The following is a 25343-nucleotide window of genomic DNA, read 5'->3' as shown; positions in this document are numbered from 1 at the left end:
GGCGGCTGGCTCCTTGGGGAAGGTGTTTGGGGTGTCGGGTCAGGAGAGAGCCTGGCCTGGCCCAGACTCTGCCCTTGATGTTCAGTGTGACCACGGGCACACCACAGCTCCTCTCAGGGCCTGATTTCCCCATCTGTGGATAAAGGAGGTCCCATCAGCTCCATGGGTGACTCCCAGGCAGTTGAGCTCCCACCTGGCGGATCAGTTCGGGGTTTGGAGAAAAGCAGGTGGTGCCTCAGACTATGGTGATTAGAGGAGCGTTTAATAGAGGGGCTGCTTACGAAGGTGTGGGCAGGCCTCGGGAACCACAGGGGCAGTACAGGACCCCAAAGCTAGGGACAGCAGGGGCTGCTTCCCTGAGGCCCTGCGGAGGAGGGGAGAGCGTGGTTGCTGGGAAGAAAAGGTCCAGAAGAGAGGGTCATCCTGATGGTGGCTGGACCTTCCGTGGAGGAGGCAGGCAGCCCAGATGACTCTCCTCCCTCCCCTCATCTCTTGCCAGGGCTCTTCTCAGATAATAGAGTCTATACAGGCCAGTGCCCTGGAGCAGAAGGCAGAGTGCAGAGAGGTGGAGAATGGAACCAGGGGCCACACAGGAGACACCTGGGAAGGTGCCCCAGGTTCCCCTCCAGCTTTGTATGGAGTGCAGGCCTTGCCCTGGTGTGGGCTGGGAGAGTGGGGAGGTCGGGGGGAGAGCCAGCCACCCTGTGCAGGAGGGAGAGTGGGCGCCTATCCTCCGGCCCCATGGGCTCCTTGCTTGCCTTCCTGTCTTCTCAGGTGGAGGGGTGTAGCCAGGGCTTCTGAATGGACGTTTTAGACCATTTTGGGAGCACTCTTTTCGTTTCTTTTTTCTTTTTTTTTTTTTTTGAGACAGAGTCTCGCTCTGTCTCCCAGGCTGGAGTGCAGTGGCCAGATCTCGGCTCACTGCAAGCTCCACCTCCCAGATTCACGCCATTCTCCTGCCTCAGCCTCCCGAGTAGCTGGGACTACAGGCGCCCGCCACCTCGCCCGGCTAATTTTTTTGTATTTTTAGTAGAGACGGGGTTTCACAGTGTTAGCCAGGATGGTCTCGATCTCCTGACCTCGTGATCCGCCCGCCTCGGCCTCCCAAAGTGCTGGGATTACAGGCGTGAGCCACTGCACCTGGCCGAAAGCACTCTTTTCTATAGACCTGTTGTTGAGGGGATCATGCACATGTTTCTTTCCTTCTGGTCTTAGCTTCATCATCTATCAGATGGGAGGTTGGACCAAGCAGCCTCTGAGAGCTTCCTGCTCAGACCCAGGAGGCAAGAGGCAGGATTCTGGGCATCGGTGTTGGTCTCAGTGGAAAGACATCCTCACTGGGCACCCAGCGTTCTACCAGGGGACTCCATGTGCCTCTTGCCTACAGTGGTGAGGGCCCACCTACCCAGGAAAGTGTAAAGCTGTGGCCAGGGGTGTGGGTGTGTGTGTGGGGGTGTGTGTGTGTGTGTGTGTGTCAGGTGAGGGAGGGTAGTTCCTGGAAGCTCCAGCTCCTGTTGTCCTGGTGATCCCAAGACCCCTGTGGGGCAGCCTGACTCTGCCAGCCAGGTTCCATAACTGCAGTGGGTACCCTGTGTTTGTTGGTTTGATGGAGGAACTTTGAGCACTGCAGGGTGCCTGGCTCTGGGTGGGGGTGGGAAACAGACAACCCATCTTCCTGCCGAGACGCCAAGGAGCAAGTCTGCAAGGCTGACTGATGTGCGGGGTTGTGAGTCATTCTGCCTAAAGTGATCTGGGCGCCCCCAGCATTGCCCCAGAGCTCAAAGGATGACAGTTCCCACAGGAAGCCATTCCAGGGAAGAGAATTCTAGGGAGAGGGGAGAGCATGGGCAAAGGTGTGGAGGTGGGACATTCCTACATCGTGGCAGGTACAGCGAAGAGGGTTAGCAAGAAAAGCCAGAGAGTTGTGTAAGGTAGAATGACCTTGGGTACCAGGGTGAGGAGTCCCTTCTCTCTGAGGGTGTTGAGGGCATTAGAAGCACTCGGGCTCAGGGTCCTGACTGCGCCTGGCACTGCCCATCTCCCACTTCTACTACTTTCCCTAGAGAGGTTGCTGAACCCAGGGGTCTGCCTCTGGCTAAGGTTTGCATCCCGAGACTAAGTCCTGAGTACCTCCTATGTGTTGGCCCCTTGGCTGGGTGTTGGGACCCATGGGACTCAGGGCTGAAGGAGCCATGGACTCCGTCCAGACACACTACACCCTCATTCTTGCTCTAGTGCTCAGTAGCCCTGTGACCTTGGGCTGGTGACTGCACCCTGAGCCTAGCTTCTGCTCTAGTCATTGGCAGCTTGGCTGAGTGTAGCAGGTAGGACATAGGTTATGGGTGACAGCCTCCCAGAGGGAGGTGGCATGTGCTGTCACAGAGCACAGGAGGGTGCTCCAGGTGGGTGGTGCAAAGGGGTGAGAGATGAAGGCACATAGGAAAGCATGGGAAGAATTTTCCTAGCAAAACCTCCAGAAAGAGTGGTTATCCCTTGAGTGTGACTAGAGAGATTGTGGAGGAGGAGGTCCAAGGAAAGTTCTAAGTAGGAAGCACCGTGCAGGAACAGCAAGGGCCTTAAGAGACGGATGGCGCCAGGCTGAGGATAAGCCATGTGGGAAGGGAGCTTTTCTGGAAGAGGCGCCTGGGGCTGGATGGTCTGGACCTGGTGTCAATGCCTGCCCCAGGCCTGCCTGGAGGTCAGCGGGCCTGAACCAGTCTCAGGATGGCTTTGCCTTCTTGGCCATGGGCCAAGGCTCAGGATGGAGCCTGTGCTTCTGTGGACTCCTGTCCATGTGACTGTGTGGAGGGAATGACCTGGAAAGCACACAGCGCCCCAGCGTCCTGTTCTGCCTTCTGGAAAGCCTGCTCCTTGTGTGAACCCCACGTCACCTGGCCTGTGTGTGTGCACACATCCCCTGCTCAATGTGTACCTGGGGTGGGTCTGGGAGTGTACACATTGGAGAATCTGCATGAATATAAACATGCAAGTGTGTTTGGGCATTCCTGTCTCATTCCACACCTCTGTGTGTTCACACCTACCAGGGAAACCTCTGCCCTGTCCTTTTTTTCCCTTGTGAGTCAACAGGTCTTTCCCAGGCACCCCCCACGCACCAGGCTCCATGCAGGGTGCTGGGAGGTGGAGAGGCAGCCAGCTTAGGCGTGGGCGTTAGGAGTTCTGCAGACACACACATACACACACACTCACACACGCACACATACTGCAAATGAGAGCGTTGATAGGAGACTCAGATCTAGTTATTGCTATAGGAGCCAAAAGGGAGGCAAGAGCTGGAGGTAGAGGGGGTCACCCAGGACCTCCTCCAGGGACTGCAGGATGGACCAGGCTGGGGAAGGGTAGTAGGAAGAGAGTCCTCTGTTGGGGGCCACCTCTGGAGCAATGGCAAAGAGGCAGCTGGTGCCACACTGTTGTGGGGGAACCAGTGAGGAAAGTGGCCATGTTGGCAGGTTGGACAGACTCAGGAGGTTTTATGTAGGTGTGCTCAGGCCGTGGCTAAACGTTTTCAATGAGCTGTCACCATTTAAGAATCAGAATACTTCATATTTTGAAAAACCCAGATTATCAGCCTCTGTTGAACCATGGAAGCGATGGTTACCCTGAGCCCCTCCTTGTGATGTAGCAGTTAACCAGTTAGCGCCGAGTGGCTGGCTGCTTTCCTGGATTCTGGATTTCCTGCTGGCCTCTGTAGGCCTCCGAAGTTTACAGCCTCTGGAAAATAAGGTCTGAACTGGAAGCCAGAAGTCACAGATTCTCATGTTTGAAAAAACATAGGGGCTGACATAGTGACTCAGCCCTGTAATCCCAGCACTTTGGGAGGCCAAGGTGGGAGGATCGCTTGAGGCCAGGAGTTTGAGACCAGCTTGGGCAACAAAGGAAGACCCCATCTCTACAATTTTTAAAAAAAATTAGGTAGGTGTGGTGAGGTACACCTGTGGTCCCAGCTACTTGGTAGGAGGCTGAGGCAGTAGGATTACTTGAGCCTAGGAGTTCTAGGCTGGGTGAGCTATGATTGCATCACTGCGCTCCAGCCTGAGTGAAAGAGTGAGACCTTGTCTGTAAAACAAACAGAAAACTTGAGAAGTCATCAAGCTCCCCAAGTGTGGCATCCCAGGAGATGGCTGTTATCTGTCTGCTTGTATGCCTCCAGTGACAGGGAGCCCACCACATTACAAGGAGTAGGGGTTTAGGGGAACCTTTCCCCCGCTTTTTTTTTTTTTGAGACAGAGTCTTACTCTGTTGCCCAGGCTGGAGTGCAGTGGTGTGATTTCGGGTCACTGCAACTTTCGCCTCCCAGGTTCAAGTGATTCTCCCACCTCAGCCTCCTTAGTAGCTGGAATTACAGGTGCATGACACCACACCTGGCTAATTTTTGTATTTTTAGTAGAGACAGGGTTTCACCATGTTGGCCAGGCTGGTCTCAAACTCCTGACCTCAGGTGATCCTCCCGTCTCAACCTCCCAAAGTGCTGGGATTATAGGAGTGAGCCACAGCGCTAGGCCTTTTTTCCCCCTTTTTAAAAAGGTATGATAAAATATATAAAACATAAAAGTTATCATTTTAACTAGTTTTAAGTGTACAATTCAGTGGCATGAAATCCATTTGTAATGTTCTGCAACCATCACCACTATCCAATTCCTAAAACTCTTCATCACCCTTCACAGAAACTCTGTACCATTAAGCCATAACTCCTGATCCCCTCTCTCTTCAGCCTCTGCTAACTTCAAATCTACTGTCTCTACGGATTGGCCTCTTCTAGATATTTCATATAAATGGGATAATACAAAATATGTCCTCTTGGGTTTCTCAGCGTAATGTTTTCAAGGTCCCATCATGTTACAGCTTGCATCAGAACTTCATTCCTTTTTAGAGCAGAATGGTGTTCCCTTGCATGTCAATACTGTGTGTGTGTTCATTCTTCTGCTGATGGACACTTGGGTTTCCATCATTTGGCTGCTGTGAACATTTGCATACAGGTATTTGAGTACTTGTTTTCAGTTATTTTGGGTTATACCCAGGAGTGGAATTGCTGGGTCATGTGGCACTTGTATTTTTAATTTTTTGGAGAAACTGCCAGACTTTTCCATAGTGCCTGGATCATTTTCTAGAGGTCAGTTTGTCTGTTGTCCTGGCTGGGATGGGAGTGGCAGGAGGCCCTAGCTGTGTGGCCTTGGCTGTTCTTGTTCAACTTCTCTCTTCTCCTCTATTGGCAGAGTCGCCTCAAGAAAGGCCGGGCTCTCGGCGCAGCCTGCCCGGCAGCCTCTCCGAGAAGAGCCCCAGCATGGAGCCCTCGGCCGCCACGCCGTTCCGGGTCACGGTAACTATCTCTGCGTCACCACCACCGCCACTGCCACCACCATCACCACCTCGCCCGGGGTGCTGCTCTGTGACCCCGCGGCCCCCCTTCCTGGAGCCTCATGGACCCGGAGAGCATCCGGCCTCCCTTGCTCTAGGTATCCGATCCCTCAGCTGCTCCCATCTCCGTGACTCAGCCCTGGCCCCAGGGGCCACATGGGGGTTCCCATCCTGAGAGGGAGGGGGCAGGTGGAGGACAGACAGCACTGAAAGCTATGGGGCCCAGCGCTGAGCTGGCCCAGGAAGAGAAGAGGCTCTTGTTAGTTTGGATAAATGTACCCTTGAGGGCGCACACACACTGTGCTTCTGCAACCCTGAAAAGATACACTGTTTTTGTTTCCATGTATTTTAACACCTCTCATGGCATACCATAATTTAAATCTTTCTTGGCGGTACATAAAATGATGCTGTATCTTACAATTGACGATGGCTTAGAACCGACAAAACACAGACTGTATATCGTAGCTATTGAACTGAGTCCTCCCCACCAGCACACAGACTTTTTAAAAATTACAAACCTAAACAGCTTTGTGGAAACAGACCCCAGTGACCCTTAACGGCTGACTGTTCACGCCCTTCTGCATTGCTGTGTGTACACACACACACACACCACCCCCCCAGAGTTTTGGGTCCCTCCGCTCCCTCATTCAGGAGCATTACTGTGTGTACTTCTCTCTAGGGCTGTCCCAGGCACCAGAAACGCAGCGATGACATACACACATTCCTTTCTCCAGGGAGCTCAGGTCTGTAGGGCAGGTGGACGTTGGATGGGTTGTTCATCCATTCATTCTCTCATCAGTTTTTCTGTCATGCCTGCTGTGTGCGAGCAGAGGAAAGAGGGTTCTCGGTGGCGAGAACAGAGAGTGTGCAGGCCTGGCTGTCACCGGATAGCATCATATAGAGGCTCCAGGGGAGCTGGAAATGACTGGCAATTCCCGAGGGGGTCCCACGGGAGCTGGCTTTTGAGCTGCATCTTGAAGGATCCATAGAAAATGGCTAGGCAAGGACAGAGAGGGAGAGAGACTTCCAGAGAGGGGGAACAGCAGTTGCAAAGGTATGGAGGCACCCTAGAAATTTCCTCTGCTTGCCATAGGGCTGGCTCCTCATCCCTTGGGCGTCAGCATAGATATCAGCTCCTGACCACACACCTCCAGGAAGCCCTTTTGGTTTTCCCCATCACAGCAGCCTGCTCTTCTCTTTCCTAGTACTTAATGTCAGCATGAGAATGTGAGCTCATAAGGTCGAGGGCTGATGTGTTTGTGGCATGCAGAAATGCTTGGTGGAGCTGGAGTTGAGGGGATCTGGAGGACAGGGTGGGTGAGACTGGGAAGCCTGGCTGAGTGGAGGTCACATGGAACCTCCAGTACCAGGCCAAAAGAATGGGGCTTTCCCCAGGGCCACTGATTCTCCCCACTGTCGATATGTTATAACAATGCCTTAAAAACTAGCTTATTGTCCTTCTTTAAGATTTCAGTCTATTGGGCCAGGGCAGGGCCTGGCAATCTGCATTTTGACAAACTTCCCCCAGGAGGTGATTCTGGGTCCCCAGCTGGGGGTTGACCCTGTGGGCAATGAGGAGGAAGCCTGCGCTGCGAGGATTCAGGGTCGTGGCCCTGGGTTTGGCCAGGGGGTCCCAGGAAGCTGGTCTCCAGCCTGCAGGGAGCGCCTGGATGCTGGGGCCAGGGTGACCCCCACTCCTATCAGCTGGAGCGAAGGCCAAGTTCTGATCTTTCTGGATCCCTGGGGCCACAGCAGGCAGGGTGGGCCTTCAAGGGGGGCCTAGGGAACGATGACTAATAATAATTAGTAATAGTAGCTGCCTCCATTGATGAAGTGCCTACTGTGTGCCAGGCACTGGGCTCACTGTCCTACATCCCTGATCTGTTTGTTTTGTTTTGTTTTTGTTTGTTTGTTTTTGGTTTTTTTTGAGACAGAATCTTGCTCTGTTGCCTAGGCTGGAGTGCAGTGGTGTGATCTTGGCTCCCTGCAACCTCTGCCTCCCGGGTTCAAGCTGTTCTCCTACCTCAGCCCCCCGAGTAGCTGGGATTACAGGAGTACGCCACCACACCCATCTATTTTTGTATTTTTTAGTAGAGATGGGGTTTCCCCGTGTTGGCCAGGCTGGTCTCAAACTCCTGACCTCAGGTGATCCTCCCACCTTGGCCTCCCAAAGTGCTGGGATTACGGGTGTGAGCCACCACTCCCAGCCTGCCTGATCTCTCTTCATCCAGGAGACAGACCTACAGCGGAAACATTGGTTACCCCATTTCCCAGGTGAGGAAACAGGTTCCGAGAGAGAAAGTCACTTGCTGCCCAAGCTCCAACTGCTACTAAGTGGCGGAACCAAGATTTGAACCCAGGTCTCTCTGACCCCAGGGCATGAAGCACACCCATCCTCAGGCTAGGAGGAGGATCCATTGCCCCACACCCTCCCACAACCCCATCAGCATCATTTTTCCACCTGTTTCCTTTTCCTGAGTTGCTCTAATAGGGGTATGATCACACCTTAAAGTTGTTATAATTTGCAGCTCCAGTTGACAGCTAGGACTGGTATTTTCCCTGTAGTGGTGTCTCTGCTCTGTCTCTCAGGGTAGAAACCACCTTCAGTCAGAGTCAGAGTCAGAGCCAGCCTGGGGAACCTCGAGCTACCTGGGACTCAACTCACAGTCCCACCTGCCCTGTTAGGGTCTGCAGTATGGAGAGCATGTTCAAGGTGGTCGCTTTGCCCACTTCTCATGGCAACCCTCTAGGGGAGGCACTATTAGTGTGCCCATTTCACAGGTGAGGAAACTGAGGTTCAGAGGTGAAATTCTTTAGCTGGTGTCACTCAGCTGCTGAGTCAGGACTGCCAGACATTTATGTTTTGTGTCCTTTTCTGGGCACGTTGGTCTTTAAGGGGTGTGATTCGAGATTCTCTTTTGGGCTGGGTGCTGGGAGCTGGCGGGGGGACTGGAGAACTCAGAGGTGGGGATCTGGGTTCAAATCCCAGCTCTTCCATGACCCATGTGATCTCAGTAGCCACTCAGCCTCTCCGAGCCTCGTGTTCTTGACAGTAAAATGTGGAATGACAGACTTTGCTTGGACTGTGGACTTGGTGAATGTGGTCGCCCAGGTCTGACCCATGGTGGGTGCTTCATGGATGAAATCCATCATTACCATCTGAATCGGGTTTCCATTTTTGGCTGTAAAACATCAGTAAAGATCTAGGAGGGTTGGAGTACAGGCAGAGGACAAGGTGTTTGGGGGAAGGTCAAAGGTGAGCCTGGCCTGGGCCTTGGGGACAGACCCTCACACAGACCCTGTGCAGGGCCAGAAGCACCCGCCTCCCTCCCCTAGCCCGTAGCACATACTTGTTCACTTACAGGCTCCCAAAAGCTACGTCCTCACGTGCTCAGCTGACTTTTGCTCTGTGTAGACCCTCGAGGGAACCCGGGAAACATGGTTTTGCCTCGGGGAGGCAGGGGAGATGCTACAGGATGTACTGGAATAACTGCCACCTTCACTGCCATTTCAAACCCAGATGGTGGGATGTCAGCATTTCTTACAGGGGTGCTTCTTTGGGAGAATCAATGAGTCAGGGTGTATGTAAAGTCTACAAGGCTCATCCTGTCCACCTTCTCCATCGAAACTGAGGCCTGGGAAGGGCTTGTCAGAGGTCACCACGCAGCTGACAGCGGTTCAGGAGCCTGGGTTGTTTACACCCTCACATGCCACGCCTCCTCATTTTGTGAGTCAGCCAAGGACCTGCAGCCACTCTGCAGGACATTGAAGGCTCAGTGCTAGTCCCGCCCATGGCTCTTGGAGACCTTGTGACCCTGGGAGAGCCTCAGTTTCCCCTTTTGTGAAATGTGGGGGATGGACTTTGTAAGGTAGCGTACAGTTTGGGCATAAATAGGTGCTTAAATGTTCTGGTGCAGTAGCTAAGATAATGGGCTCTAGAGAGTTCCCTGACCCAGGTTTCAGGCCCTGCACAGCCTCATACCAGCTTTGTGGCTTGGCCAGGAATGGAACTTTTCTGCCCACCTGTGACAACTCCCTCCCTCCTTTAGGGAGAGTTGGAGGGTAGGGGAGTGACTCTCCAGGACCACACAGTGCTATAAGGCTGGCATGTGCTCTGCAGGTTATAGGGGGCCTTGAATGAGGATGGGAGAAGGGGCCTGGGAGTAGATGACTAGAGAGGCTTCCTGTGCATCTGTGGCCATCAGCTCTCAGATTCCTGAGATTCAAACCCAGATCTGTCTGCTCTGTGCCAGTAGCATCTCCCGGAAGGGAAGGAGGGAAGGGTGGCAGGCAGCATGCTGGGGCACTGGATCCACATAGACCAATGGTCAGGCTGGGTCTAGGGGCTTTGCATGTGCCCACCCAGCTTCCCCAGGCCCTGGGCTCCTTAGCAGCAACAGTGTGCTGTTCTGTCTCTCCTGCCACTCCATGGCAGAGGAGCTGTGGTTTGATCTGGGAGGCAAAGAACTGATGACTCCTCCTGGTCTCCCCACTAGCTCCTCAGCCTGACCCCTTCCCCAGCCCCAACCTTCCCTGTTGCGGGCTGGGTCCTTCCTCCCTCTCTCCTTCCTCCCTCCCTCCTTCCTCTGCCCCCACCCCTCCCATCAACCTTGAGGATGGCTGGCAGACCCGGGGTGTGGGAGGTGGCAGAGGCTCTGGGAAACTTGACAGCCAATTGATTCCTCCTCGGGAAGTTGAAAGTGGAGACTCGTGTTTGAAGGTTTAGCTGAAATTAGGTCTCAGGGATATTTTTTGCGAGATGGAGAAGGAGAAGTGTCAGGGAGGGGAAGGCCCAGGGGGCTGGCACAAACTGCAGATAGACTCAATATTGGGTTGATTGCGGATGCTTCTAGGAGCAGGTCTTTGGTTTCTTTCAACAACTCACTTTTATTGGGTGCTTGGTTGTGCACACCCTGTGACAGAACAAGGAGCAGTTATCTCTGGCCAGGAAGGACAGGGAATTCTTAGAGGAGGGACTTTTGGGGCTGGGCTTTGAGGGGTGTATAGGAGTTCATCAGGAACCAAGGGAGAAGAGTATTTCAGTTAGTGAAGTGAATAGAAACAAGCTAATGACCCTGTGTGATTAGAGTGCTGGATGGGTTCAGGGCCTGGAGAGAAGAGTGAGAGACCTTGGTGGGTGAGCTAAAGCCTTTGGACTTTCTCCTGCAGGACACAAGAACCACAGTGGATGATGGCCGTGAGTGGAGGTAGCAGTAGACCTCTGGGCTGTGGACCTCAGGTTTCCCAGCTGCTCATCCCTCTTTCCACTCCTGTAGCCTCCCCACATCCTTGCCATGTTTCAACTATCTTTCTGTCACACAAACACAAGAAACAGGCATGTGAACACAAACATGCAAGCTAGTGGGTGACCCTCCCGCCTATGTCACCATGGAAAGGCTGTTGGAAATTAACTGGTTCAACCCTTCCCTATACAGAGGAGGGACTGAGAATCATAGAGGGGAGGGTCCTTTCCTGAGGTCACACAGCATGTCTAGGGTAGGGCCTGGAGTTGAGCCCAGGTCTCTGTCCTTCTCCCCCACATCCAGTGGTCCTCACCCCTTACTCCTTCCCGTCCTTTCCTCCTAGCACCTGGACATCAGCCACCCGATCTGAGCTGAGCCCTTCTCCCAGCCCCCATCACATTTCCTGGGGGGAATGGGTGTTCTTTGGTCCAACTGCCTTTGGAGCCCCCGACAGCTCCCTCCTGCTCATCTGCACACTGCCCCCTCCTGGCCGCCAGGCCCCAGCCCCAACTGCAGAGGCACCTGAAGTTTGGGCTGGGGGCTGCCTGAAGGAGGAACGCATGACTTAAGGTCCAGGAGGGGGCATTCTCTGCTCCCTGCAGAGTTGGCCTCGCTACCCCCCATTTGTGCCCCTTCCAAGCTACGGAGGCTCTGAGTGGCTGTTGGGGTGGGGAACAGAAAAGCCAGCCAGGCTCACAGATGAGACGATCCAGATTGGTCCCAGGGTATATGGGGAAACTGAGGCCTGCAGAAGAGCGGCTTGCCCAGGATACTTGCTGGGGCTCCCTCCACTGGCCCAGGCTGCTGCGGGTCCATCTCAGATGGTCATTCACTTGGGACATATTTATGTTTGTGGCCCATCAACCAGCGGAGGGATGTCAGCCATGCAGCCCTGGCTGTAACAGGGCGGTAGTGCTGGACTCCTGGGTGGGGTCCCACCATGGACTCCCCAGTTTTCTCCTTGAATTATGAGGAATTTGCTTAGTTCCGCTCTGTGAGTCAGTCTCCTGACCCAGCACCCGGCGTGTATTCAGCAGATGGGCGGGGTGGTGGGAGAGCAAACCCTGCCCCCTCCACCCCCTCCACCCTCACCCCCTCCATCCCTGACCTTCATGGAGCCTGATTGGTATTAAGCTATTCAAACCCAAAAGGTATTACTGTCATTTTGGTCTGTGTCTGCCTTCCGCGGGGGGCGTCCCCCTTTTCTGCAGAGGGAGTGTTGGAAAGTGGGACTCAGGAGTTGTCCAGGGTGGCCAGGGTGGGGCAGGGATGGTCTTCAGGGCAGGAGTCTAGGGACAGGGGGTCTTGGAGCCTCCTGAGTCCAATACCAGGCCAGACTGAGGCCTGGGACAGAGGTGGGACTGCTGCAGTATTGGTAGGGTTGGGAGGCTGTCTCCCCACCCCATTAATACACAGGAAGGCGGTTTCATTAGCTCCGTTTTACAGTTGAGGAACCCAGGCTCAGGGAGGAGAAGGGCCTGGCCTCAGCAGGTCTACAGCTGGTGGTGGCAGGGGTGGGAGCCCAGCTCTGGTCTGTGAGTCTTGCCGTGGTGTGAACGAACTTACTTTCTTCTCTCCTTTTGCCTTTCTTTATTCTTTCTTGCGATACATTTGTCATCACTACCAATTATGTGTCAGGGCCTATGCCGGTCACTGAGGACACAAAGAGGATGAAAACGTAGTTGCTACCTGCAGAAATACAGAAGGGTCAGCCGGGACTTGGTGAAGTAATTTCCAGGCAGGTGAAGGGGAAAGGACATTCCAGGCAAAGGCCAGGACATGGGAAACAGCATGGGCAAATGACAGCAGGAAATGAGAGCAGTTTGGGGACTGAAACGTGAGGAAGTGGCTGGAATGGAATTGACAAGAGATCCATGGCAGTGAATAGAGCAGTTGGGATCTAAGGCCATATTAACAGGAGTATGAGGTCCTCATCAAGGGAGGTGAGGTGGGCCAGAGTAGGCCAGAGCAGACATGGAGTGCAGCATACTTGAACAGGCTAGGAGAGTCTGGAGCTCCTTCAGTGGGCAGAGAGCAAGACTGGGTGGGTATCCAGCATGGGGTTGGGGGGACAAGCAAATTGCTTTTCTTAAGTAGGTTCTCAGGAGCCTGTTCCAACCCCCAAACATCTGTGCTCAGAATGCCCTTGTGCAGGAGTAGAGGGAAGAGCCCATTTCAAGGATCCCTGGAATCTCCTGCCTTACCTTGGCAAGTGGCAGCTTGGCTTGGGCAGTGTGAGTGGGAAGGATGGAAGTGAAGGGAACAAGCCAGCCTTAGCACCCCCTCCTCTTCCTGCCCTGGGGCCTTCCAAATGCATCCGTAGGCCATCCCTGCAAACTTCATTTCCCCAGCCCTGCACTTAAGCCTGTTGGGCAGCACAGAATCAGATGAACTGGTTCCCATTAAGGTGTAAAGGCCACCACCCCAATTCCTGCCAGGTTCAGTAACTGGCAGGTGGAATGCTTTGTGGGGGCCTTTCTTCCTCTCTTCACACCCACTCAGGGTCCTGGGGGTACAGTGCTGGCTTCTCCCAGGGATAGTCCCCCAGACCCAGGGATGGAGCGGGATTAAAATCTTGGCCACTGCTCCCTTCTGTGGGATGGCTCAGGCAAGTTGCCCCACTCTCTTTCCCTGTCTGTAAATGGGCAGGAACTCCTCCCCACAGGGTGGCTGTGTGGGCTCAGTGCCTGGCACAAGGGAACATTCCCCAGTGTTCACACCTGTTCCCCTTGCTTGTGTGTGGGGTGCCCTTCCACCCCACATTTCCTCCAGAGCCCCAGGTAACTGGGCAGACCCCTCCCCATTCCATACCCCTCCATCACGGCCCCAAAGCAACATCACCCCTGACTGAACTTCTAGGGCTCAGCCCTGGCAGTAGAAGGTGGAGAGGGGCTGGAGGGGCTCCTCGGGGACCAGAGACCAAGTTGTCAGGTGGTGAGTTCAGATAGAGATGGAGGTGTCTGCGCAGGGCAGTTTCCCGCCAGTTGGGGGCAGCAGAGGGTAGCAAGTGGACTTCGTGGCTCCTCCCAGTGAGTGTTGAACTCCCAGGGGTTTGTGTGTCCAGGGCCACAGGGAGGCAGCCCACTGTGCTAAACAAACTGTAGAGCCCACTGCTGGGGTCTGGGAGCAGCTTAGATCTGGGAGCACCTGTCAGTGGCCGGGCCTGGCATGACTGGCTGTGCCAGCTGGGCCTGGGTTGATCAGAAAGCCAGGGGTTCTGAAAGGGGACCCTGGTCAGGGACACTGGATGGAACAAGGTCTGGGGCCGAGACAGCTGTCCACCAAGAGGAAGGGCACAGGGTGAGGTGGACCAGTATGTGATCTGTCAGGCAGGGCTGCTGCACTGGTCACCAGGCTGGGACCGACAGAGACCAGTCACTGCCACCCTTTGATGGGTTATAGGCACCTGTTCCACCTACCACTGCTTTGAGAGGAGGTAAGGCAGGCATTGTGGTAGAGGCGTGGTGGTGGTCAGAGCTTGCACTCCAAGTCCCATTGGCCTGAGTTCGAATCCCAGCTCTACCACCTCTGCTATCTTTACCATGGGGGATTTTGAATCCTGTTCTGCACAGTACTCTGGGTCAGGCCCTGTGCTGAGCACTTTCTAAGTATTATCTCATTTAATCCTTACAACCCGAGGCTCAGATAACACAAATCTCACTCTCAGAAGGTGACAAAATCAAGGCAGATGGGGAGTGAAGAGCTGGCTAGGATGGCTCCGCTCACGGGCCTGGATCTTGAAGTTCTCACAGCACCCGGCCCACAGCACGCAGCCCAGTCTTTGCTAGCCAGTGCTGTTTTTCTCTCCATCTTACAGTTGAGGATGTTGAAGCCCAGAGAGGGGAGGTGCATTGTCCTGGGCCACACAGCTTGCAGGGACAGAGCTGAGATTTGGACCCAGGCCTCCCCATCTCTCTGCCTTATCTTGTCCTGCCCCTGCTTTGAGCAGGCCTGGCCCCAGGAGTCAGACACCCCTGGGATAGGAGAGAACTGTTCTCCTCTTGCCATCCTGCTCTGTGGCCCTGCAGGTCCTCCCCTCTCCTGGGAGGTGGTGGGGTGGGCTGCATGTCAGGGGCCAGGCTCAGATGCCTTCATTTCCCCACCTCCTCATGCTACAAAAATGAAACGATCAAGTGGCATTTTGGTGGGATTGCAGACATAATTATATCTGAGTTGTCAGGCGGGAATTGTTTCCAAAGCCAGGAGGCCCTCTGTGGAGGTGGCAGTAGTGACATCTGTTTCCAACACAAGGCTCTGCATCGAGATGAGTAACTTCTCCTGTAGAATTGCTTAAAGAACGTCTAAAATGAGCTGAGCTTGTTACTCCCCTGCTCCAGCACCTTAGATGGCTCCCAGCAGGGTGGGGGATCCAGCTCCCCAGCCTGGCCTTCAAGTCCCCCAGGCTGTCCCAGCTTCCATGCCTTTGTGTGGGCAGGTCCTTCTACCCAGAATTCCTCCCCATTTCTCTGTCTCCAGAGCTCACTAGTGCCATCGAGGGCTGTGTCCAGGCTGCAGAGCACCCCACCTGTCCACACTCCCTCACAGACTCTGTGACTTCATGATCCATCACTTCTGTCTCTCCCACCAGACGGTGGTCACTTTCTCAAGGACAGGGACTGTTTCTGATTTGTCTGAACTCCCAGCACTGGAGCAAGGACTCACCCGTGGCAGATTCATGAGGGGCTTGTGGAATGAAGCTGCACGAGACAGAAAGAGACAGGGAGTAAATGAATTAAATGGAGTAATTGCAGGGCGAGCAGGGAAGGTGAGCAGTGATCTCTCCACTTCTGCCAGCCCCTGCACTGTGTGTCTGAGGTCAGAGTGGCCCCCTGCCATGGGAGGACAGGTCAAGACAAGTGACCCAGGCCACCAGAGGCCAGCAAGGACACCAGCCCTTGCCTTGAAAAGTGCCGGGCGTGGTGGCTCATGCCTGTAATCCCAGCACTTTGGGAGGTTGAGGCAGGTGGATCACCTGAAGTCAGGAGTTCTAGACCAGCATGGTCAACATGGTGAAACCACATCTCTATTAAAAACACAAAAAATTAGCCAAGCGTGGTGGCGCATGCCTGTAACCCCAGCTACTTTGGAGGCTGAGGCAGGAGAATAGCTTGAACCCGGGAGGCTGGAGGTTGCAGCGAGCCGAGATCACACCAGTGCACTGCAGCCTGGGTGGCAGAGTGAAACTCCGTCCAAAAAAAAAAAAAAAAAAAAGTAACTGACCTTTAAAGAAAAAAAGAAACTGACCTTGACTCCACCCCATACTCTATCCCATACCCAAGGGCCTTCTGAGGCCAGGACTCCCAGGTGAACCTTGGCCCGCAGATGGTAAATCACCCAGGAGGAGATATAGCCTATAAAATCCTCTCCCAAAACGGTGCATTTTGTATTCTGTAGTGAAAAGGGCTTTTAAGAGCACTGCTTACTCGGGTGGATTTATGGAGTTTCCCCCGCCCCTCCCTCCCACTAGTGGTTACTGGTCCTCAGGCCTGGAGCTCCCTGGGGTCCTGTTGTTTCCTTGGTAGTTCTTGGTCCAGGGAGAGAAACAAGATAGCACCTCTTTCCTGCCTTGCTGCCCTGGGTCCACCCAGGCCAGCTGGGTGCCTGGAAGTGCAGGGGGATCCTACCCAACTGAAGCTCCCTGTGGCCCAGCGCAAGTCTGTAAGTCCCACCATTAGTGCTCCTTTGTCCCCAGAAGATTCCCCCCCATGTGTTGTCACCTGCAAATGGGTCACCAGGGAGGCACACCCAAGCTGGAAAGAATTTAGAGATCAGCTAGACTAATCCCTGCATTGTACAGCAGGGAAACTGAGTCACAGAGCGGCTTAGGTGCTGGCTCAGCGCCTCAGTCCGAAAATGGGATTACATGAGAGCTTTAGCTCTGGAGCAGCCTGTCTGTGTTGAACCCAGCTCTGCCGCTTCCTGGCTGTGCGGTGCTGTGCAAATTAGTTGCCCTTTCTGAACTTCTGTTCTCCCATCTGCACACTAGGTTGTGAGAATTAAACAAGAGAAGTCATGGGAAGCTCTAATACAGTGCCTGAAGCTTAGTCAGGGCTTACTAAATACATCTGACTAATTCTCAGCAGCATGTTGGAAGAGCCTTCATTAGTATTAATAGCAGAGCTGGGTTTTGACCCCAGAGTTGTAGACTCCAAATGTGGTTTTCTTGCCACTCATGCAGTGCACAGAGCACAGGATAGGGGAGTTTTGCTCGGGAATGAGCACTAAAGTCAGCAAGTGGCCCCGGGAGGACTGGCTGGGACCTCAGTGATAGGGCGTGGGGGCAGGCGGAGAAAGTATAGACCCTGCTGCAGGGGTGTAACCGCCTGGTGGAATTGGCTTCCTTGCAGCCACGTGGCCCTGGGTGTCCAACTCCCCACCCCATCCCACGGCCAGGGCTGACTGAGAGCTTAAAGAGGTGATGAGGTGTTTGTAGCCATCCAGACCTCTGGGACAGGCTTATTATGCTAAGGCAGGTGCCAGCTGGAGGATTTATGGGACAATGAGTCACTCCCTGGCTGCTCTGGGTTGTCACATCCCAAGCTGAGATCTTGGGAATGCGTAACTGGTTTCTGTTCACTGATGCCTGCCCAATCCTGGGCACTGGCAGATACCAGGAGGGCCCTGCCGACATCCTCAGCTCCCCTCCCAACTTCACCTTCACCCTCTTCAAATCTGGGCTCCCCTCTTTTTCCTCCACTAGACTCTCAGTGTTCCTTAGGGTTCCCCTTTACTTGGGTGTCCTCTGCACTGGGGAGGGGATTATAAGCCCAGGCTCAGGTGGTGGTGTGTAAGTGGGAGGCTGGAGGGACCTGTGATAACTCTAGGGGCCTCCCTGGACAGCCAGACTCCCCACTGTCCTACCTCTACACCTCTGCTTATGCTGTGAGTCTGCCTAGAATGCCTGTATGTGGCTATCCTGTCCCAGCTAATCTCCGCAAGCCCACCTGCTGTCCCACCTTCAGTGTTTCCAAAATGCTGTCAAAAGCTGCCTCCTCTAGCAAGTCTGTCCTGATTGCTTCCAAGTGAAATCCTTTCAAAAAGCCCCGCAGAGCACTTTTTCTGTTTCCTTTTATATCATTAAATATTTGTGAATTCATTCAGGAAATATTGAGAGAATAGCTGCCAGGTGTCCAGCACTGGAGACCCAGGTTGCCATGGCCCCTGCTCTGGAGGCTTTACAGTCCAGTATGGGTGGGGAGGCACTACATAAACACACTTATAATTACAACTGTGGTAAGTCTACAGGGAGACCTGGCCTAGGGTGGGGACATCGGGGGACGCCTCTAAGGGAAAGACTGAGGAGGTACCTTAAGGGTGTGGAGGGTCTTCCTTCCCAGGCAGGAGGAACAGCCCAGGCCCTTCTGGCTAATGGCTGGGCTGGTCTCTGGTGGTCAAAGGAAGTGATAAATGAAAGTGATCGTGACAGCAATGCCAGCAGTTCGTATTTATTGTATGCAGGGAAATGGGTTAAGTTTCTTCCATGCATGATCTCATTGCATCTCCACAACCACTTTGTCCTCATTTTACAGAAGAGGACACAGGCATAGAAGGTTAAGTCATGAGCCCAAAGCCCTGTAGCCATTAAGTGGTGGAATCCCCTGCTCTCACCCTCTTCCAGGGGAAGTATGAAAATTATTTACATTTTACCTGGGGATTCCTAGAGATTGAATTACCCTTAGGACCTAAAGAGGTGTGTCAAACGGTGGAATTTTAGCTGTGCTAATGGGCAGAAGGAGAAATGTTTAGGGCAGGGACCTTCAGCTCTTGCCAGGGAACAGAACTGCAAAAGCCACATGTTCAGGGAGCTGTAAAGACAAGCTTTCTGAGTGTGAGAGGAGCAAACAAGTTGTCCTCAAAGACTGCCAGAAAGTGAAGCCCTGCGAGAAAAGCAGAGGGGGTTATCTTGGAAGCCGTTAAGAGCTGTTTTCTTGCCTTGGTCCTGAGATCTGGGCTCCCAACTCTGGAGCTTCCTGGGCCACTTGCCCTTCCTTTCCTGGTTGTGAATTTGAGCACATGTGGGCCAGTGTGTTTAGTTTGTGTCTGCACAATTCTGCGGGTGCCTGATGAAAGCTGAGTACATGTGTATATTTATGGGCTTGTTTCAGTGTATGTGTATTTTGGCTTGTATGTTTCATGGCTGTGTATGTGTGTATTCGTGTGTGTGCTGATCAATGTGTTTGTGTTTGTGTGTGTCTGTATGTGTAGTGGTACCGGGGTACTTGTATGCTTACACATGCATTTCTTTGTGGGATGCCTTTCTTGTGTGTATTTGTATGCATGCCTGTCCTAGCACTTGTGTATGTTTCTGGCCCTGTATATTTCTCTAAGTGAACATGTTTAAGTGTGTTTTTCCAGGCAGTATTTTAACACAACAGTGACCCTGGAGTGTCAGGGTCCAGCCCCTTCCTGGGGCTTCCCCGAAGGCTCTCAGGACCTATGAATTGGTTTTCTTTGTATGACTTAAAGTAGTCTGGCTACCTTTTCCAGGCGGAATATGTGGCGATCTCACTGGTATGAGATTGTGGAGGATTCTGTGGGCATAGGGTGGCCTGTGAGTAGGTGGCCACCAGGAAGGCACTAACCTAATCCCAGTTTAAGATGCCTCCCATCTTTTGCCTGTCACAGTGTCTGACATTCCACCATTAGTGAGTCATTCTCCAGCTGGGACCCTCTTTGATGGTGCATACCCTTGAGGGGAGGAGGCCAGAGAAGCTGGGCAGCCTGCCGAGGGTAGAGACCCGGGAACAGGGAAGGGGAGGGCAGGAGGAATGGCACATCTGAAGGATTCGGGCAAAGCCAGAGAATTCCCTGATGCCGTTGGTGCCAAGCCTGGGGCGGGCCAGGCAGCCTGGCCCTGGCAGCTGCTCTGACTTTATAGGATCATCAAATATCAGCACTGGAAAGGAGCTTGGTGATCACCCAGTCCAGCCCCTCGTGTTGCAGATGGGAAGACTGTGGCCCAGAAAGAGGAAGTGAGGGCAGCCTGTGAGGTTCTTGAAGCGTGGATGCTGAAGATACAAAGAGCACTGGGCAAGGAGCAGGGGACCCAGGTTCTAATGGCCCCGACTGGTGATGCTGGGCAGGTCCCACTGCCCTCTGGGCCTCAGATTTCTCCTCATTATCACCAGCCTGGCTGCCCTCTGTGGGCCCTCCTGGCTCTCACCCTGTGACTCTGGAAGCAGGACCCCCACCACCCTAGCCCTTTTCTAGTGCCCCCACCAGCCTGCTGCAGTGTCGGGTCAGCCCGCCAGCCCGTGCGCTCAGCATTTCTCCCCTCCTGGAGCTGAGAGAGGTGGCAGGATCTGGATGGGATCTTCTCCCCTTCCTGTTTATTTAGATGTGCTTTTGGCATTCGGGCAAAGCCCCAGAAAGATACTGAGAGACATGCCTGTCAAAATAGTCTCCCTTCTCCAAGGCTCTCTTTGGGGATGGGCCTTAGAAACAGCTATGGGAGGAGCCGGGCCTGGGCTCCCGGGTGTCTAGGTGACGGCGCTGAAATACAGATCCCTGGTTCCCTAGGGACTGCCTCCTCGGCTGGGAGTGAGGCACAGACAAGGACAGCACTGGGCAAGGTTCTCCTCCCTGGGGGTGGTGAGCCTCCAGGTATTCACTGGGAGCCCCTGTGTGACGGCTCTGCACTCAGGGAGTGAGCGGGCCTCCCTTTCTTCCCTCCCACCTTGGCTTTGGTCCCTGAGGCCTAGTACAGTGCCTGGGGCTGAGTGTGGGGAGGATGATCAGAGCTGTCCATTCTGTTTCCCTATATGGAGGAGTCCCCACGCTGCCCATCCCAGGGGCCAGAACTCTCTTGGTTATAGTCCCAGCTCTGCCACTTTCAGCAGGTGACTTAACTTCTCTGAGCTTCCATTTCCCCACCTGGAAATCCAAAACATCCCGAATTCTGAAGCCCTTATTCTCCCAGGGATTCCTGATAAGAGGCGTTGGGAGCTCCTAGGCGTCCTCTCCTAGGGTGGGAGTGACTCGTCAGAACAGAAGCTTGATTGCTGGTAATATATCATCATCATCACGTGGAATTCATTGAAATGAGTAAATGAAGAAATCACGTATCTTGAATTCTGAAAGGGCTTTGAAAAAGTCGTTCAGGACCTTCTGGAGAAGGAACAGGGTTGTGGGCCAGATGTCAGGATGGTGGTGAAGTGGCAGGAACTGGGGTAGGAGAGTGGCTTAAGAACTTGGGTCCTTCCGGCCAGAGACCCCCAGGCCTCTGACCCCCACTCAAACTGCCCTGTGCTTTGGTCATATGATGATATGATGGAAGCCTAGGGCCTAAAGGATCAGCTGGCATAGGAAGGATGTCCAGATGGGCAGTGGGCCATCCACAGAGAGGGGTGAGGGCTACATAGCTATCCCCGCCCAGCCATCAGGGAATGAGCTGGGGAGGTGGCACCAGGCAGCAGCCTTGTGCAAAAGCCCTGAGGCCTTAGTTGACCTCAGCGCCATGGCACAGCTGCCTGACAAGTAGACGGGGACATGGGCTGCCTTAATAGAGGCAGAGTGCCGCATCTGGGGAGGGAGCCTCAGGTCCCCGCGGACTGTGTAGGCTGCTTGCTGAGCTTTAGACATCAGTCCTTGCTCTAGTGAATGAAAGCTGAGGCCTTCACCTGAGCAGCCCTGCCCACCCGTGCACTTTGGACATCGGGAGTCTCTGTGAGGTTGCTTTAGGAAAACAAAAAAAAGTTATTGTTTAAAAGAGTTCAAAACTACCAAACTGGATGACATTCTGTGGCTCCAGAATCATTTTGCAAGCATGTTCATTCATGTCTCCATCCCCCCTGCTGGACAGCCCGCAGGCTCCTGTCTGGAAAGCCCAGACAGACTCCCACCCTTGGTGGTCGTTTACCCATTGGGGCAAAAAGAGGTGGTGGTGCTCAGCCAACATCAGTATTGGTTGCAATAAACCTACTACTGTGTGTAGTTGCTTAATAGTTACTGTCTTTCTGGCGACATCGTACTTCATTTCATCCTTCCCAGGGTCCCATAAAGTAGGTATCATCATCAGTTGATTTTACACATAGGGACACTGAGGCTCAGAGAGGGCCAGTAATCGGCCCACAGCTTGTCTGAATGAAGATTTGAGGCCAAGCGATGTGAGAGGGCTAGAGCTGTCCAGTGAGAATGGTCAGCAAGGATGGGCTCCTGTGGTCCAGGGCCATCTGCAGGAGAAGTGGGATACAGCCAGGCCTTAGAGGGTGTGGCTAGGGGGTCAGAGTCTGTCAGTGGGCAAGGGAGTGATCATGGGGACCACCTATAATCCTTGCAGATGAGCTAGGCCCAATACATGTCACTACAAATGGAGTGTTTTAACAGTCCTGTACATGTATATGAGAATTCCACGTAGCTTTTGTTGAGCACTTACTGTCTGCTACACTCTGAGCCTACAGCTTTATCAGTTTTTTTTTTTTTTTTCCCGAGATGGAATCTTGTTTTGTCACCCAGGCTGAAGTGCAGTGATGCAATCTTGGCTCACTACAACCTCCACCTCCCGGGTTCACGCGATTCTTCTGCCTCAGCCTCCCGAGTAGCTGGGATACACGCTCGTGCCACCACACCTGGCAAATTTTTGTATTTTTAGTAGAGATGGGGTTTTGCCATTTTGGCCAGGCTGGTCTTGAACTCCTGACCTCAGGTGATCTACCTGCCTCTGCCTCCCAAAGTGCTGGGATTACAGGCGTGAGCCACTGTGCCTGGCAGCTTTATCAGCTTTTATCTGCCAGTTTAATCCTCACTGCAGCCCCCCATCCATTTCTCAGAGAGGCAAGGGGCCTTAACTGTCTTCTTTTGCAGTGAGGGGTGTGTGGAGCTGGGTTTGACTTGGTTCTTAGCCACTGGGCTGTCAGTGGGCTCCACTGCGGTCCCGGAAAGTGGGTATCAAGAACCCTGTTTGACTGAATGATTTGCCAACTGCCCCTCAATTAAAGGTTGTCTTGAGTCTAGAATAAGAGTTTCTGACCTGAAGACCAGTCAACCCCTCTTCCCAAGTTCGGGGCTGTAGCTGCCTCCAGAAATCAAGTCCCAGGAGCTGCCTCTGAAGGGACAGCAGAAAAGGTTTGCCTCCCTTCATCTGGCGATGAGGGAGAGGACGCCCTTGGCCCTCCACCCCCATGAAGGAGAGCAACAAGCTGTCTGGCTGGGCAGAGCAGAGGACTGGAGTCCGTGGTCCTTGATTAACCTTGCTTTGTGACCTTGGGGAAGTCCCTTCCCTACTCTGGTCCTCAGTCACCCTGCAATGCAGCCTTTGCATCTGAGTCCCCTTTTGGTAGTGGCTTTCCAAGATGATGAGTATTTGTTAAGCCTGTCATATGCAGGGTCCTGAGCTGAGTTATCTGAGGGACACAGGTCTCTAGGTGGATGTGTGATATGATGGGTGGGTGGGTCAATGGGAACACTCTCTGTTCCCTGGAAGAATCTCTTTTCTCATGATCTGAGCTCCCTGACCTCTTGAATATCCATACACTGCTCACTCCATAATGTTCATGGCTATCTTTGCTACTGTGTCTAGCACATAATGGCTCTCATTAAGGTGAAAGAGTGAATATGACAGGGTATTAGGAGTCCCCAAGGTCATTGTCAGTTTGGGTGGGGGAGGTACCATTCTGAGTAGGCTTTAAGGAGGAGGCTGCTTGTCAGAGGAACATTAAGTAGAGTCACAGGGGGTGGAGTGGGGAAGAGGAAGTAGCACATGTGCATCAAACCTCCTAGAGGGGGGAAAACTTTTTTTTTTAAACTCAGAAATAGGATAAAGCCATCAATATTGCTCTAGAATGAGCTACATAAATTGTGAAACATGCTTCTTTGTTCTTCGTACCTCAAGATTGCAAAAACTATGAAATTTTCATCAGTGTAGAAAATAAAAACCAAGAAAAAGTACAAGCCCATTGGTATAACTTGCTTGACCACAACCCCTGGGAGAAGAGAACCCATCCAAATTAACCAGGTGCAGCCCCCTCCCCTATACCTGGCAAGAGGTGGAGGTTGGGAGAGCTCAGAGCTCACGCAGAGGTGCAGGCCTCTGCCTCCATGCCGTGTGTCCCAGAGAGCCTAGTGCTCCCCTGACCTGCCACCATTTGCGGTCCCTCTGCATTAAGCCTTGCCTTGTCTATGGGTCACGCCTCTGGAGAAGGATCCCTCCTGCAGCCTCTAATACCTAAGAGATATTTGTGGCAGCTGATTAGAATACCCTGATCGATAATTCCAGGCTGCAGAGGTGAGGGGCATTTGGACTCCACTGCCTGGGATGGCCTTCTGGTGAGGTAGTATTTCAGCTGGGCCTTTAAGGACATGCAGAATCCCAACAGGTGGCCACAGGGGTAGTTCTCCTGTGGATACGAAAGGCTGAGGAAGAAGGAAAAGGCAGAAGGAGAAAGATAGGAAAAGGGAAATCTTGAAAGCTCTCGAATTAGCCAGGCCCGGAAGCCGGGTGTCCTTGGATGAGTCATTTTACCTGTCTGAGCAAGCCTTTTCATTTGCAGAGAATGTTTTTCTGTCATTTTCTGTCCGTGCGGGTGACATGAGATGACTTGTACAGCACATGTTTGACCTTCTTATGTTGAAGATGGACAGATGCAGCCCAGGGCCTGTGGCAAACATCCACTGCACCTCTTGGACACAGAGAGGGGTGCCAAACTGACACTTTATTTTGGGATGGATGGAATGTGGTATTTGGATTATATACATTAACCTCAAATTAAATTAATATCCCACTTGCAACCTGGAGTTGAGACTGAGGTGGGTGGCCCCCAGAAACCCCCTCCTTAGAGGGCTCCCTCTCCTCCAGTTTTCCTCTCCCTCAAGCTTCCTGTAGGTTCCAAGCCTGGCAGGACCCAGGCTGTGTCCCCTGGGGCCCCCACATCTCTCCCCTCACCTGTAAAGGGAAGATTGGTTCGACCTGTGTGTATTGAACGCCTGTCTACTCTGTCTCTTCCATCAGACCAGGAGCTCTTGGGATGGGGGAGGTGGGGGATTAAGCTCTGTTCTCAGTCAGTGCCACCTGGTAGGTGGATAAATGGCCTGAATAAGGTTCCCCAAATCTTGAAGCTTTTAATGGGGATACTCAGCAAACCCTTCAGCTCATCGGGCCCCTCCCTGAGCTGGGCGCTAAGGATCCTTTCCCCAAGATGGTTGTCCTTGCTGGGGTACATACAACGTTCCGGGCAGGGGCCCCACACTGACATCAAGCAACTGCCGCTCTGGGAGGGAATGTCGCCCAGGATCGGGGTCTAGGTGGCCAGGGCACTGCCAGGCGCAGGCCAGCCGGCGCCTCAGCCGACCACGCGCCCGCTCTCATCGGTACCACTGGGGGCTGAGAGCAGCGACCTCGCAGCGGAGGAAGGTGCTTTGTCAATCCCCGACGGGGTAGGGGGCGTGGATTCCTCCTGGTGGGTGGTGGGGGGTGTGACCTCGCTCAGGGAGGACGAGCTTGGAGGCGGCAGGGAGGTGAGTGGGGCGGCCGGCCCTGGCGTTCCCCGGGGGTCTCCGCCCCTCCGCAGCCCCGCCCCCTCGTCCCGGTACTCCCCCTCGCCGGGACGCCCGGGGGGCTCGGGCAGCCTCGGCAGCGGTCGGCGCGGCTCGGCTCGGCGTCGCCATGGCAACAGCGGCTTAGGGGGCGGGGGCGACGTGGCGGGCGGGGTGGGCTGGGCCGCGCTGCGCGGGCCGGGCCGTCGGCGCTCGGTCGGCGGGCGGGCGGCGCGGGCCGCGAGCTGCTGGGGCCGA

General features: G+C 53.8%; 1 protein-coding gene across 1 annotated transcript in view; it reads left to right on the top strand.

Moving 5' to 3' along the window:
* Positions 1-25343, top strand: part of DAB2IP (DAB2 interacting protein) — a 217109-nt gene that overhangs the window by 106111 nt on the left and 85655 nt on the right. The window contains exon 2 of the mRNA XM_025359837.1: positions 5232-5335. Within this exon, the coding sequence (XP_025215622.1) occupies positions 5232-5335 (104 nt within the window). The remainder of the gene's footprint in view (positions 1-5231; positions 5336-25343) is intronic.

This window comes from Theropithecus gelada, chromosome 15, assembly GCF_003255815.1.
Source record: "Theropithecus gelada isolate Dixy chromosome 15, Tgel_1.0, whole genome shotgun sequence".
Classification (NCBI taxonomy): domain Eukaryota; kingdom Metazoa; phylum Chordata; class Mammalia; order Primates; family Cercopithecidae; genus Theropithecus; species Theropithecus gelada.
Note: the sequence above shows the minus strand (reverse complement) of the source record. Positions and strands in the feature narration are given on the sequence as shown.